This window comes from Mastigoproctus giganteus, chromosome 3 (genome assembly GCF_048544385.1).
Source record: "Mastigoproctus giganteus isolate SK-2022 chromosome 3, ASM4854438v1, whole genome shotgun sequence".
NCBI classification, from domain to species: domain Eukaryota; kingdom Metazoa; phylum Arthropoda; class Arachnida; order Uropygi; family Thelyphonidae; genus Mastigoproctus; species Mastigoproctus giganteus.
This window is the reverse complement of record NC_143577.1, coordinates 99,827,176-99,842,728: the sequence shown is the minus strand read 5'-3', so window position 1 is coordinate 99,842,728 and position 15,553 is coordinate 99,827,176. Positions and strand designations below refer to the sequence as shown.

Genomic DNA, 15,553 nt, shown 5'->3' with positions numbered 1-15,553 from the left:
GAAGGAGTTTGCTTCAATGAATACACCATGAATTCGGACTTAGCAGGATTGATCTTGAGCCCAAACTGGCAGAGGTAAGATGTGACTGTGGTGAGAGTGTTGTTAATTTCCACTTTTACCAGATCTAGGCCTTGACCGGGAATGATGGGAGTGAGTATCTTGATATCGTCCGCATAGCTCAGTAGACATCGAGAATGTGCAACCAGTGGGAAGATAATGGATGAAAACAGAAGGCCCGAAAGGACCCCTCCTTGTGGGACTCCTGCGGTGACGGATCTAGTAAGGGTGCGATCTCCTGTATGAAGCTTTATAATTCTGTTATTCAGAAGAGAGGAGAGAAAGCATAATATGTTCCCTGTGATCTGGAAGTGGCATTCCAGGAGAGTGAGAAGTTGGTTAACTTGGACGGCATCAAATGCAGCCTCAATGTCTAAGTAAGTCACAGCTAGTTCCTGCCTATTCTCCAATGCTGACAAGATAGTATTCGTGGTGGCTAGCAGATTGGTGATCGTTGATCTGTTTGGAAGGGAGTAGTGAATTTGGACTGGATTACTGGGCAAGATCTGCTTAGTGAGGATGGGGAGTAAGGCCTTCTCCAGGAGCTTCAGCAGGCTGGAGGAGTTGGAGATGGGTCGGAAGTGTTTAGGTTTTGATGGCGACTGAACTTTGGCTAAAGGTTTGATGAGATAGTTTTTCCACTGCTGTGGGAAAATTTTGTTCGAGAGTAACTGGTTGAAGATAATTAAAAGTGGCTGAATAATGTACGGACTTAGGCATTTGAGCATGAATTGGGGAACTCCATCATCACTGGTGGTAGACGAGGCAGGTAGAGAATTGATGGCTACGATCAGCTGTTGTTTTGTAATCTGAATGTTGTTCAACACTTCTTGCTGGATGGGCTCTGTTAGTAGAGCCAGATCTGAGTTTGGCATAGGAATACGGTTAAATCTTGTGACGAAATCGAGCCACAATTCAGGATCAAGTTGTAAAGGAAAATGAGGGTTCACTTTCTTGTATGGAATTTTTCCTTTAGCCAGCTCACGGTTAACGTATAATTTGATTGCCTCAGATTTCAGGCGATTAAAATGAGCCCGTGCTCTTGAATAAACGATACGATCATTGATATTTTGAGATTGTTTCCATGTGCGATGGAGCTGTTGCTTCAGCTGGAAACTCATTTTGAGTTCAGAATTCCACCAAAGTCTTGTATATGGACTGATTGTGATCTTTTTAGAAGCAGCATATTTGGCAACCGTGTTGATCCAGTTTGTGAGAATGTTTACAGCTAGTTCTGGGTCACAAGTCTCTAAGGCCACCCAGGGAATGAGAGAGGCGGCTCTGATGCACTTATCTACGTCAAGTAAGTTGTGGCTAGTAATGTCAACCTTTGTTGTTGTCCTTCTGGCTTCTAATTTGGGGGCTGGCAGATATGCGGTTACATGCATCGGGACATGATCAGAGTCAAATGACGTTTCTGTAATGTAATCAAGGGTGCAAGGGAAAGAGGCTAGAACTAGATCTAAGAGGTTATTCCTCCTGGTTGGAGCTTCATTAATAAGTTGTAGGTCAGCACATCTCAAGTGTGTCAGAAAATCCTTTTTCAGATTAGATAGCTGAGGAGGTAAATTGAAATCACCACAAACTAAGTGAGAAGCTGTGGGATGCAGCTGATTGATTAACCAGTTGGAAACTTCAAGGATGATTTGCTGGGACGGCTTTGGGGGTATATACAGCACACAGACGTCAAACGTCACAAAGTTGTATCCTAACGTAACGAAGATTGCTTCATAGTTAGGAGAGTTACTGGATTTATTATCCAATAGCTTGAAAGCGGATTTCTTGTAGAATAATGCGACGCCTCCACCCTTGCGTGCAATCCGAGATGTGAATACGACCCATAATCAGCTGGGGCAGCTGCTGCTAGGAATTCTTCATCATCATTCAGCCAGGTTTCGGTGATGGCGAGCAGGTCAAAATGTTCGGAGAGCAGAATTTGCTCCATAGTATCAAGCTTGTTCCTAAGACTACGCACATTCTGATAAAAGATGGTGCAGGCAGGTACTCTGGGTACTTTGATACGGACGGGTGGTCTCTGACATGGCACTACTCGATTCAGCGGGGTGTCTCTAGGACTGATGAGCACAGGGATCGGCATATTGGTGTTCTGTGTCTGTGATTCTGGTTGCGGTAACAAGATGGCATTAATTAGTTCTTGTTCAGTTAACTTTACATAGTTATTTATTAATTTTCTATATTTTATATATATATATATATATATTCATATACAGAGAGAGAATCAGATCTAACAGGCAGAAAATTGAGTAGGGGTGCCACAAAATAAAATAAGTTACTTAGGGGTGCCGTTAATAAATAAAAGGTCGAAAACCACTGAGCTAGTGTATAATCTCACTGCCCTTACTCTGCCAGATAGTGACTGGAGAGAGTTCAAGTAGTGTATGCTGGGGGGGGGGATATTGTTCAGGCCATTTGTGAAGGAGCTGGGTCTATTCTTACCATGTGTACACCATATCCAAGAATTTCATTACTTCATACAGCCCCCCCTTCATTCATGCCCCCTCACCTTTTCTTACAACTGAATGCGCCATGAATTTTCAAATTAATAGAGCAAACTTATCTGCGAAAAGATCTAAACCTCCCAAACACTTCCTCATTTCACAAATATATGAGGTGCTACCCAAACGTTTCTGAAATATATTTATAAAATAAATTAGACTCACCCTAGACTTATTAGATTTATTCGCCACTGTCACCTTTGGAGTAGTCCCCTTGAGATTGTAAACACTGATCCCAGCACTTCTCCCATGATATGAATGCATCCTGAAAGATCTTCTTCATCATAGTGTTCGCCACCACCTGCGATTCGGTTTGGATATCCTGTATGCTAAGTCTTCAACCCTTCAGCTTGATTTTAATCTTTGGGAAGAGGAAGAAGTCGCAGGTAACTAAGTCTGGCGAATAAAGGGGGGGTGACGATTGTCATTTTGTTGGATGACATAAACTGCACCAAAAACTGTGAAGACTGCAGGTGGACCATCCACGATAGTGGATGGTCCACCTGCAGTCTTCACGGATTGCTGCCCAAACTTTTGTGACAATTTCTGGCATGGTGCTTGATGATTGATGCCCAGAGCGATTTTCGTCATCAACTGACGTTCAACAGTTTTTAAAGTTGAAAGAAGCTCTTGGGGACAATGGTTTAGGCCTTGGCCTAAACCATTGTCCCCAAGAGCTTCTTTCAACTTCTTATGTGTTTTTGCTGCTGCATCGTTAAGAACGAAACAAAACTTGATGCAAGCATGTTGCTCTCTCACATCAGCCATCACAACGACCGCAAATTATGCGAAACACACCGCCAAAGAACTGCACATAAATATTCAGTGATTCTAACCAGTCAGATGCCACGTGGCACACTGATTCACAAAGGATGCATGCAGTGTTACCTAGTGCCACAAGTCCATACTAGACGTAGTTGCTACACAACATAGGCGCCTCCGTAGCCAGGTGGGAAGGAGCAGCAGTGCGTAGCACACGCTTCTTGATTAGACCGGGGTTCGAGCCCGTCACCACCAAATATGGAGGATGCGGAAAGGTCAGGGAATGACCACCGCATATCCCGGAGCAATATGGCCTTAGTTGCTAATGCTTCTAAAAACCAAATAACTAACTAGCTACACAACATTCAAATTTCAGGAACATTTGCGTAGCACCTCATATGTGGTCTCAGTTTTAATCTGAATGATGTGTATTTCCACTTCCGTCAGTGATTCCGTCAGTGTCGATCCACTGGTGATATTCTGACTTATGTGTTACCTATGTATAGACAAATTCAATGGAAATGTTTGGTGAAACAGTTGCACTTGACATTTCAAAGGGTTTTGATTGTGTTTGGCATAAAGGTCTTCTAAATAAGCTTCCATTTTATGGTTTGCTAACTGTTTTTTGTTTTTTTTTTTTTTTTTTTTGTTTTTTTTTTTTAGGAGCATTAGCAACTAAGGCCATATTGCTCCGGAATATGCGGTGGTCATTCCCTGACCTTTCCGCATTCTCCGTATTTGGTGGTGACGGGTTCGAACCCCGGTCTAATCAAGAAGCGTGTGCTACGCACTGTTGCTCCTTCCCACCTGGCTACGGAGGCGCCTACTGTTTTTTGTAATTGGGTATCCATTTTTCTCTCTGACCACTCACTGCAGGCAATGGTAGATGGCTGTCTTCTAACTTCTCTGCTAATGCTGGTGTTCCCTAAGGTTCAGTTCTTTCTCCCACTCTTTTCCCCTTGTATATTAATGACCTTCTTCCATTGACCAGAAATCCTATCCATAGTTTTACTGTTCATAGCACATTGCATTCCATCTTCCAGTTTGAGAAACTCTACCCTGCACAATCAGCTTCTACTTCTTGAATATCCACCACCAATTCCCTAAATTCTGATCTCCAGGTAATTCCCCAATGGGGCAAAGATAACTTAATTGATTGAAATCCTTCTAAAACTCAGTCCTATCTTATATCTTGCAGAAAAGGATTCTTCTGCTCCTATGTTGATCTTCGATGACAGTCCACTCTGATTTCTAGCCAAGATCATATCTCTAATTGGGATTACCTTGACTTCTAATCTCTCTTGATATAAGCACGTTACACATAATGCTTATTCTGCATCTAATAAAACTGGGGTTTCTCTTTCGCTTTTGGCATTACTTTTCTTCCAAACAGCTGTTAACTCTGTACGGCGCCTCTGTAGCCAGGTGGGAAGGAGCAGCAGTGCGCAGCACACACTTCTTGATTAGACCGGGGTTCGAGCCCGTCACCACCAAATACGGAGGATGCGGAAAGGTCAGGGAATGACCACCGCATATCCCGGAGCAATATGGCCTTAGTTGCTAATGCTCCTAAAAACCAAATAACAACAACAACAACAACATAACTCTGTACAAATTGCAGATCTGCCCTGCCATGGAATATTGTTCACACATCTGGGCGGTGTCCTGAAAACCTGTCTCAGGCTTCTAGATTCTATTCAAAGGAGGGTAGTTAGGTTAATTAATGACTCACTCTCCACTCTGTGTCATAGACATTCTGTTTCTGCTTCATGCCTTTTCTGTGATAGTTCCATGGGCACTGTTCTTCTGAATTGGCTTTTATAATTCCCACTCTCTCTTCGTCTTTCAAAGCAGTCTGTACATGTGCCGCAACCAGTAAACATCCTTTTACTGTCCAGCTTTAAACTCGCAGAACCAACTTTTCTTCTTCCTCATTTATTCATTCAACTTCCATTCTCTGGAACAACCTTCCTTCATATGTATTTCCTGAAAATTACATTCTACAAAAGTTCAAGCCAAGAAATGTCTTCTTTCATCTTCTCAACCTCCAAACCATGCACAGTACTAAGTACTATAGGTACTATACAGGTACTTGTGCTTGGGATTTTCATTAAAAAAAAAAAAAATAATTTTGTTTTGAATATAAATATTTTCATTATATTATTATTATTAGCCATATGGTGCAAGGAAGCCTGAGGCTTATGCTGCACCAGACAAAAAAAAAAAAAAAAAAAATCCCGAGTACCCTGAGAGAGAGAGAGAGAGAGAGAGAGAAAGGAATCACCAAGAAAGAGAAGAATGATGATATCCAGCTCAGGACCCTGGGTGTGCCAAGCCCATACTCACCAGATATGAGCCCCTGGGGTTAAATATGAGCTCCTGGGGTTATTTGTTGGCCTAATACTATCTAAGTGGACTTTAGAATAATTATCTTTAGAATAATAATAATTATCATCAGTCTAACATTAAAGTCTACTTATATATAGTTGAATTCTGTTATTTTCATTGCACTTAAAGATATGAAACATTCCTTGTTTGATGAAGTTTGGCAACTTAGTTTTTGAATTTTTTTAACCAGAGTCTAACTCTAAATGTATGCAAGTTTTTGTTCCTCATATGTGTATCGGCACAAATCATGCAACTTGTACTTATACGACTGTCAATACATGTATTCAGCTGTAGATGTAGTATAATACAATCTGCGCCCTTTATAGTGACCATTAACATCCCAACACATTATAGTATCTCAATGTGGTTGGTCCCACCCAATTTTTGCTTAACCTAATGTTATTTTACATTCATTATAATGACCTTGAAAAAAAAAAGGATTTATCTATAATGACCATAAACTTCTCTCTCTTATTCTGAATTTTTACTTTTTTATTGCAATATTCACGTTTAAAAATGTCAGAACTGTTTAAATATATTGAAGCAATATATTTGAAATGACGGGATGAGAAAGTCATATAACGTAACTCGGAGATAATATTCGATACCGAAATATATATACAGTATATAGTGTTATAACTGCATTGGGATATAGGTTTAGGGTTATATTTTGTATTGGAATTTTATTGAACTTGAATAGAAATCATGACTCAGACCAGAGCAGCAAAGCAAAAGGCTCAAACTAGTGGAAGTGCTGTGGCTTAGGGGAGAACTGATGTGGGGGGCGGTTGGCCTCTGAATCGCAGTCTATTGAAATGCACTGCTTGTTGGATGTTTGTGGAACAATCAGGAATGAGACATATTCACAAGGAGAATGCCTTTGTGTGTGCGCGATGTAAGGAGTGCAAGGAAATCAGGCGCCAACTCGGCATTGTTATGGGCTTATATGAGAGATTGAATGACAGGGTGGATGCCCCCAAAGGATTTAAATTGAGGGGCCCATCAAGCTCTCAGCTGCCCACATCAATGCCAGAGCTTGCACTTGAACATGACGCAACACAGAAGCAACCCCCAAGGCAGAATGCACTGGTCCCAAAGGAACTAGTTGTAGGTGACTCTATTGTCAGGGAAACGGGGAACATATTGTGCAAAAAGGATAGCATTAGCATTAGTAGAGGCATTTGATGCAAGAAAACAAGCTTATGCAGCATCAGCCAAAAAAAAACCACTTCCACTTCACCCTTCTGTTCGTTCAAAATACCTGTCCAGCTGAGCCTTAAACTTATTTAGGCTATCAACTTCCACGACAAGGGATGAAAGTCTGTTCCATCCCTTGTCGTGCATAGATCAAACAGGACCAGGGTATGTCTGCCAGGAGCAAAGGTTGATGACGTTGTAGGGCAGATATTATCCTTTAAGGGCATAAAGGGTGATATTTTTGTACATGTTGGCACTAATGTTATTAAGAGTAGGAGACCGGCAGAATTACTTAACAAGTACAAGACAATGGTGAAAAAAAACCGTGAGTTAGGGTTGAATTTGAAAGTGTCTATAATTCTGCCCAGACACGATAGGAGGGAGTATATGATGAGAGCCTTGTCGATCAATTTGGCCTTGGAGAGATTGTGCAAAGCTCAAGGGGTAGAATTTTTCTCAGACTGATCTGTGCTTTTTAACAGGAGAGACTGCTTCTACAGGGATGGGATACACTTAAATAGAAAGGGTGCAAGAATATTTGCTGATGCTATTGAGGCAGAGTTAGATGGATTGGAAAACTGCTAGTTTGGGGGGATACACGGACTAATAGATTAACAGTAGCCGCTGGCAGAGCTAAAAGCGATTCTTGTACTACTTCTATTGAAATGCAATTGAGCAGCAGCCTGGAAAGGCAATGGGAATTTCCAGGACTGCTGGGAGTCATAGTGGAACAAGTAAATATATGGGCTGTGTTATTGTAGCTAAGAGTGGAAACAGGTGCATGTATACTTGAATGTACACCATTGCTAGGAGTATAGTTAATAAATTTGATGAGCTTGAAGTGCTAGTCAAGACATCAAAGGCAGATATTGTTGGGATATAAGAGACATGGTGTCACACAGATATAAGCAGTGAGTACTGGAATTTGGGGAGTACAATGTGTACAGAAAGGATAGGAAGGGAGGAGAGGTTATGCTGTTAGTTAAGAAACACATAAAATCTAAGGAAGTGCATCCAATTGATGTGGGTGGACAATGCAATGTTGAGTCTGTTTCGTGTGACTTAAGCACTGGGAAAGGAAAAATGATAGTAGGTGTGTGTGTTATAGGCCTAATGAATCTGATGAGTATAATGAAGCAATTGTGCAGAGAAACAGAGTGGGCCAGTAAAATAGTGTCTTATAATGGATTTATTTTCCCGGATATTGACTGGAGTTTGTGGGTTGGTCACTGAACACTAGCAAGGCTTCTTTGGTGGATATATTGGATGATTGTTTTCTACAGCAGCATGTTCGGGAGGAACTAGAGGGAGTACTACTCTTGATCTGATTATCAATAGTGATCCTTCATGCATCAAGAATCTGCAGATAAAGGAACCACTAGGTGGCAGCGATCACAGTGTGCTGAAGTGGGATTTTTTCGGCACTTCTGTAGCCAGGCGGGCAGTAGCAACAGTGGGTAGCACACGCTTCTTGATTAGACCGAGGTTCGAGCCCGTGACCAACAAATACAGAGGATGCGGAAAGGTCAAAGAATGATCACAGCATATCCCCGGAGCAATATGGCCTTAGTTGCTAATGCTCCTAACAAAAATGCTAGCACCAACATGGGATTTACTCAAAGAGGTAACTACCATCAAGGGTAAAGGGAATGGTTTTTGCTTTCGTAAAGGTGACTATGGTGGTCTGAGACAGTATTTAAATTCTATACGGTGGAACCAAATGACGATGTTTCCAACAGCAAATTCAAAATGGGAAGCATTCAAAGAATTAATCTTGGAAGCGACTAGGCTTTTTATACCAACAAAAAAATATTGTTCAAGATTTAGGCCTAATTGGATGTCAAATGAACAAATTAGACGTGACAGAGAAGAAAAATGCATGGGATACATATAATTTAACATGTGACACAGAAGCCTATGATAGATATAAGGTGGTCTGTAACCAAGTTACAAAGGAGGTTAGGCAGGCGAAGGCAGATTACGAGAAATCTTTGGCAAAGGATGCAAAGAAAAACAGCAAAGAGTTCTTTACTTATGTAAACTCTAGAAGTAAGGGGATGAATCAGATTGGTCCAATTGATATCGATGGTTCAACTGTTGATGATCCTGCTCAGGTAGCTAACAAACTAAATGAATATTTCGTATCGACATTCACACATGAGGAGTTATTCAGGGAAGGGAATGTCAGAGGTGTATTCAACTCTGGCAGTAAGCTAGATAATCTTGTAATAACTGAGAGAAAGTGGAGGAGAAATTGTTGAAGATAAACACAAGAAAAGCACCTGGGGTGGATGGAATCTATCCAGTTATATTAAAGGAGGCAGCAAAGGAAGTAAGCAAACCTTTAGCCATAATTATGAGGGCTTCCGTGGACTTAGGTGCGGTACCCATGGACTGGAGATGTGCAAATGTGACCCCAACCCAGAAAGGAGGACAAAGGGAGACACAGGTAATTACAGACCTGTTAGTTTAACTTCTGTTCCAGGGAAATTAATGGAGGCACTTGTTAAAGAAGCATTGCAGGATCATCGAGACAAGACTTCAGTTATAGCTCGGACACAGCATGGGTTTGTTAAGGGGAAGTCTTGTCTGTCTAATTTGATTGGATACTATGATGTTGTCACAAAGGAACTGGATGTAAAGAATAACTTTGATATCATATATTTGGATCTTAGAAAAGCCTTTGATACTGTTGCACATGGAAGACTGCTGCACATATTGGAGCAGTGTGGTATTTGAGGCAAACTGCTGCTATGGATGAAGGGATGGTTGAGTGGGAGAAGACAGAGTGGTAATCAATGGACACTGCTCTTCGTGGACTAATGTTATTAGTGGAGTCCCTCAGGGTTTAGTGTTGAGTCCATTGTTGTTTTCTGTATTTATAAATGATATTGATGATGATATATCAGGCTTAATGTCCAAGTTTGCAGACAATACAAAGGTTGGCAGGGTTGTTAATGACACTAATGACAGTACAGTGCTGCAACAGGATCTAGAAAAGTTGAGCAGTTGGGCTGAGAGGTGGCAAATGAAGTTGAACATTGAAAAATGTAAAGTACTACATATGGGAAGCAGTAATCCCAGAGTAATGTATCAACTCTGTGGTGCCACACTGACAGTGGTAGAGAATGAAAATGAACTGGGGATAGTTGTGCAGGCAGATATGAAGTTTTCTGAGTAGTGAAGATGGTCTGCTAGGGTGTCTTGTCAATGATATACAGGAATTTTTCTAGTAGGGATAAGGAGGCGATTATCCCCTTGTATAAGGCAATGGTCAGGCCACACCTTGAGTACTATATACAGTTCTGGAGGCCTTATTTTAAGAAGGATGTAGAGCTGTTGGAACAAGTGCAGAGAAGGGCAACAAGATTAGTGAATGGAACAAATTGTTGCTCATAAGAAGAAAGGTTTAAGTTTTGCAAATTACAGTGTCTGGAGACTAGGCACCTGCAAGGGGATCTGATTGAGGTGTATAAAGCGTTGAATGGTTTGAGCATGTTCAATGCTGATGGGATTCTTCCTCTTGCTCAGAATAATCGCCTGAGAGGGCATAAATTCAAATTGAGTTAAGACGGTTGTAGGATAGATGTGCGGAAGTTTGCCTTTCGCCTGCGGGTGGTTGATTGCTGGAACAAACTTCCATCTGTCGTTGTAGAAGTTGATAGCTTAAATAGATTCAAGGCAAAACTTGACAAAAATTTGGAGCGAGTGGATGTTTGAAATAAGGGTATTTTTTTTTTTTTTTTTTTTTTTTTGTGGCTGATGCTATATAAGCTTGCTTTCTTGCATCATGTGCCTTTGCTAATGCTAATGCTAATTGCATCCTGTCCATGAGAAATCATTTGTTAAGATTTCCTGTGCTCTTTTGTCACAGTGCGGTAATGTAATGAACATTGGGTGGAAGTTGATTTCATTAGTTCGAGTGTATGTTTATTGGTATGGCTCCAAGGAAGTGGATAGCTCTGCCAATCGCAGATAAAATTACGATTTTGCAAGCTGTAGATAATGGTGTGCATTCTAAGACTGATGTCTCTAAACAGTTCAGTATTCTAATAATACTCCGTTCACTAATTTTGAAAGATAAGAAACAGATTGAAAGTTTAAAGAAATCTGCTGCACCGGGCAGGATTCAAGCATGAAAGGGGAAGTATCCAGATCTTGAAAAGGTACTTCTGAAATGGGTAATGATGATGCATGCAAAAAACTTTCTGTAGATGATAGTCTTTTTAAAGCGAAGGCTGAATCATTTACATATCAAATGGATATTGAACATCGGCTTGAACAATTTAAAAGTTCAGATGTATGGTTCCAGAAATTTAAGTCTTGTCATAGCGAAATCTACATCTTGCAGGCAATGTATTTGTGTGTTTCAGCATGATAGTTGATAAAAAAGTGATTGCCAACTGCTTCAACCATGCTAGATTTACTGCCTTGAATGATGCAATGTGTGAAGTTTCACATTATTCTTCCTCTGTCAATTGTGAAAAATAGTCCGATTATAGGGAGGAAATATTTGATCATGTGCATCATCACCTAAACTTACAGGAAATATTAAGCTTAAACGGTTACACAGAAGTGTATGCAGACATTGAATGTTTCAGGATACGCACGAATGAAGAGGAATGTGTTGCACACATAATGGAATCATCTGAAATTTCTAGTGAGGAAGATGAGAAACCTATTATGATTGACAAGAAGTTTCAGTGAGAGATGCTCATCAAAGTTAGAACTTGTATGTTGATATTTTTTCAAGTGCACCTTAACTTCAAAAGTGAAATAACTACTAACGTGCACTTAAAAAAACAATTACCTTCATAATTCTCTTTTAAAACATGCTCTACCATTGAAACACCATATTTTGACAGATTATTTTAAAGTATGGAACAATTCTCTTATTAGGTCTTGGTAGGTATGTAGCCTATGTAGTGAAATTTATAATTTAATTGTAACCTTACTGCACCCTACAATCAATGCAAAATTTACAATTATAATTTTCTTTTTTAATACTGTAGTACATATAAATAAGATTATACTATATTGTATTAGTAGAAGTAAATTAAATGTTCAAAGTTTTACTTGTTTTGTTGCTGGTTTTATGAATGATCGATATAATGTCCTTCCGATATAACGTACGTTTTTTTCTCATTCCCCGGTGGTTATTGTATAGAACTTCGACTGTATATAAAATTTGTTTTGCAGTTGAATTGCTTAACATTTATCTGGTTTAAGATTTTCCTTTTCTTATTGTTAAAACTGTTAATTTATAGTCATACTGGTGAAATTAATTGATTAATTAATTAAACAGTGCTGATATTCATTCGAGATGAAAAACTTTTTCCTATTCTAAAAACTTATTTTAAGATTCCATTGTGTATAGTCATTCTGATACAAACAAGGTAATAAATGTTAATTGTCTAATTCAGAAATGCAATAGAATTAAGCCAAACTTTCAATGAAACTGCAAAGTAATTCTGAAGTTATAAATTTCATTTTTCAGGTGTTTCGTGTATTTCAAGCACATTCTACTTTTTCTTTGTGTGTGCATGATACCAGGAGATTACTTGCTTCTGAGGCTAAACAATTAAAAAACAAGAAAATGTCTGAAAGGAAAGGTGTAAGTATAATTTTGAGTAGTATATATATATAAAAAACTAAAAAAAAACCAAAACAATTTAAATGCCTAAGGGAAAATAGTATGATGCATTATATTTTTGTTTAAAATGTACAGGTAGTTCCCAACTTTACGAGTTAATTTGTTTCTAGCACATGCTCGTAAAGCGGGAATTTATTTCCCATCGACATAATGTTAAAAATAGAGGTTGCGTTCTCAACAATGAAATTAGTTAGCTAATTAGTTTATGTTTAAACATTGATTGATTTATCCAAAGAAACAAAAACATAGCCTGTAAAATCAAGCAAATTATAATACTAAAGAAATTATTATTGACTTACAATTGTTCATCAAATGTTATGACTTACAAATGACTAATGTTCATTATCATCATTATCGACTAAATGCACACTCGTTGATCACTCATTATTGACTCGGCACTTGTTGGTTTGTTGCACAAGGAGTTGTCTTCTTCAGAAATGCTTCAAGAGGCATTTGTTTAAAATATTAACGGAACACACAAATTGCAACTAACCGATTTGCATGGAGTAACAAGTTTACAAAGCTTAAAAAAAAAAAGGAATGAAGAGAAGATTTTTAAAATTTATTTATGTTTTTATACGATTGAAGATTTCAGTAAAGAGGAAACACATTTCATCATAATAACGTAAAGAACCACACAATTCCAGCTATCGGTATTTTCGCAAATGCAATAGCATGGAGTATACTACCCGTTTATAATTGCTTGCAGTAGCAGAAAAGCTCAATAAACCGGAAAGTGCAAATTGTTTTTATTGTTTTATCGTCGTGACCTCCAGAAATGTGCTTTAGAAAAATATTACAAAGCCGTTCAAAATTGGTTCTTATAACAGAACATATGATAATGATGAAAGTGTAGTGCATTTTAATGATTCGAATTGGTAATTAATACAATTTACACTATAAAACGACCATTTAGAGAGTTATATAGTAAAAAGTTTAACTTCCGAGGTCGTGGAACGAATTACCAAAAAACAATGTGTTATTTGGGTTCACATTACAATATTTTCACGATGTGATGGTGTCTTTGGAATGAATTAATATCATAAAGCAGGGTACACTATATTGCATGGCTATGTGCATGGTTTGAAATGTGGTATTGATGAATGTTTAACATTCATTTTTTGCAATTAATGTTCATATTTTCGATTTTGTTGATACTCGAAAAAAAAAAAAACTCGTAATCCTAGGAACTCATAAGTGAGTTCCTAGGATTACGAGTGAAATAAATACTCAATAAAGTGAAAACTGGTAAAGTGGGAACTGCCTGTATTCCATTATTAATATAAACCTGGCACTCATTTGACGTACACAGTGCATTCTAGGAAAACTGTATGTTAACCTTGAGGTTGTCACAGACATTTTCTCAGATATACCAGACAAGCTGTGCTTGCTACCTGGGAGTCTAAAATGCTGATGGAACTGATATTCGGGTGACGCTGAAGTCAAGTGGACCCAATTTCGGCGAAGTCCGGATGGTCTGTGATAGCCAAATCCTCTGCTTGCACCTTCACGATGGTGGGACTGTTAGTAATCCTGGGTATAACCTCCATGCACAAGTACATGGTGGGTGACCACCCAGGTGTGAACCAACGTAAGCAGGGGTCGAGGTGGGGCACCCACACCACATGGAGGAATGCCGCCCCTCTATGTTACCAGGCAGTACTAGGTGGTAGATGACTCTCATCAACCGGTGCAATACCACCACCTTGCTTATTGGAGGCTTGAAGTGGCGGAACCCATGTTTAGTCTCTAGAGCTAAGTTCCGGTCAACCCTTCCCTATCTCTTTCATCATGCAGTATGATTGATGATTTTTGAGGTTATGATGAACATCGTGGCAAGATCCAATATTCCTTACATTTCGAGGGTACAGCTCTAAAACGGTGTTTGCAGGTCGGCCGCTAGTTAGTACTCCGGACCGAACCTATTGGTAAATCTCTAGGAGGCTCCCGGATCAGCTAGTATATAATCTTGCTACCTCAACTCTGCCAGATGGTGACTGGAGGGAATCCGAGTAGTGTGTATGCGGGGAGCATTGTCGAGGCCACGGTATGTCAAAGATCTGGATATATTCTTACCGTGTGTACACTGTATCCAAAAATTTCATTACTTCATACAGCATGTCCCACTCACTTTTACTTACTATTAAATACACCATCAATTGTCAAACTAATAGATCAAGCTTATCTGCGAAAAGATCTACACCTCCCTTTTTTCAGCCTGGTCTGTACTTGTTAACAGGAGAGACTGCTTCTACAGGGATGGGATACACTTAAATAGAAAGGGTGCAAGAATGTTTGCTGATGCTATCGAGTCAGTGTTAGGTGGGTCGGAAAACTGTTAGATTGGGGGGGATACAAGGACTAATAGATTAACAGTAGCCACTGGCAGAGGTGAAAGTGATTCTTGCACTGCTTCTATTGGAATGAGCAGCAGCTTGGAAAATAAGATGCAGGATATTTCAGAGACTGCTGGGAGTCATTGGGGTACAAGTAAACACATGGGTTGTATTAGGGTAGCTAAGAAAAAGAACAGGTGCATGTACACTTGCGTGTACACCAATGCTAGGAGTTTGGTAAATAAATTTGATGAATTTGAGGTATTGCTCAAAGCATCAGAGGCAGATATTGTTGGGTTAACAGAGACGTGGTGTCACACAGATATAAGGAATGCAGAACTGGAATTTGGGGAGTACAATGTGTATAGACAGGATAGGAAGGGAGGAGGGGTTATGCTATTAGTTAAGAAACACATAAAATCCAAAGAAGTGAAGCCAGTCGACATCGCTGGACATTGCAGCATCGAGTCAGTTTGGTGTGACATAAGCATTGGGAGATCAAAATTGAGAGTAGGAGTGTGCTATAGGCCTAATGACTCTGATGAGTATAATTAGAAACTGTACAGGGAAATAGAGTGGGCCGGTAAATCAGGGAGTCTTATAATGGTGGATTTTAATTTCCCAGATACTGACTGGAATTTGTG

At 39.5% G+C, this 15,553-nt stretch overlaps 1 protein-coding gene across 2 annotated transcripts in view; it reads left to right on the top strand.

Moving 5' to 3' along the window:
- Scox (Synthesis of cytochrome c oxidase) overlaps positions 1 to 15,553 on the top strand; it is a 307,125-nt gene that overhangs the window by 26,819 nt on the left and 264,753 nt on the right. For both annotated transcript variants that reach the window (XR_016546732.1, XM_090369369.1), the window contains exon 2: positions 12,418 to 12,534. Coding sequence is in view for 1 of the 2 variants with exons in the window: in XM_090369369.1 (XP_090225495.1) it covers positions 12,418 to 12,534 (117 nt within the window). In the remaining variant the exon portion in view is untranslated. The remainder of the gene's footprint in view (positions 1 to 12,417; positions 12,535 to 15,553) is intronic.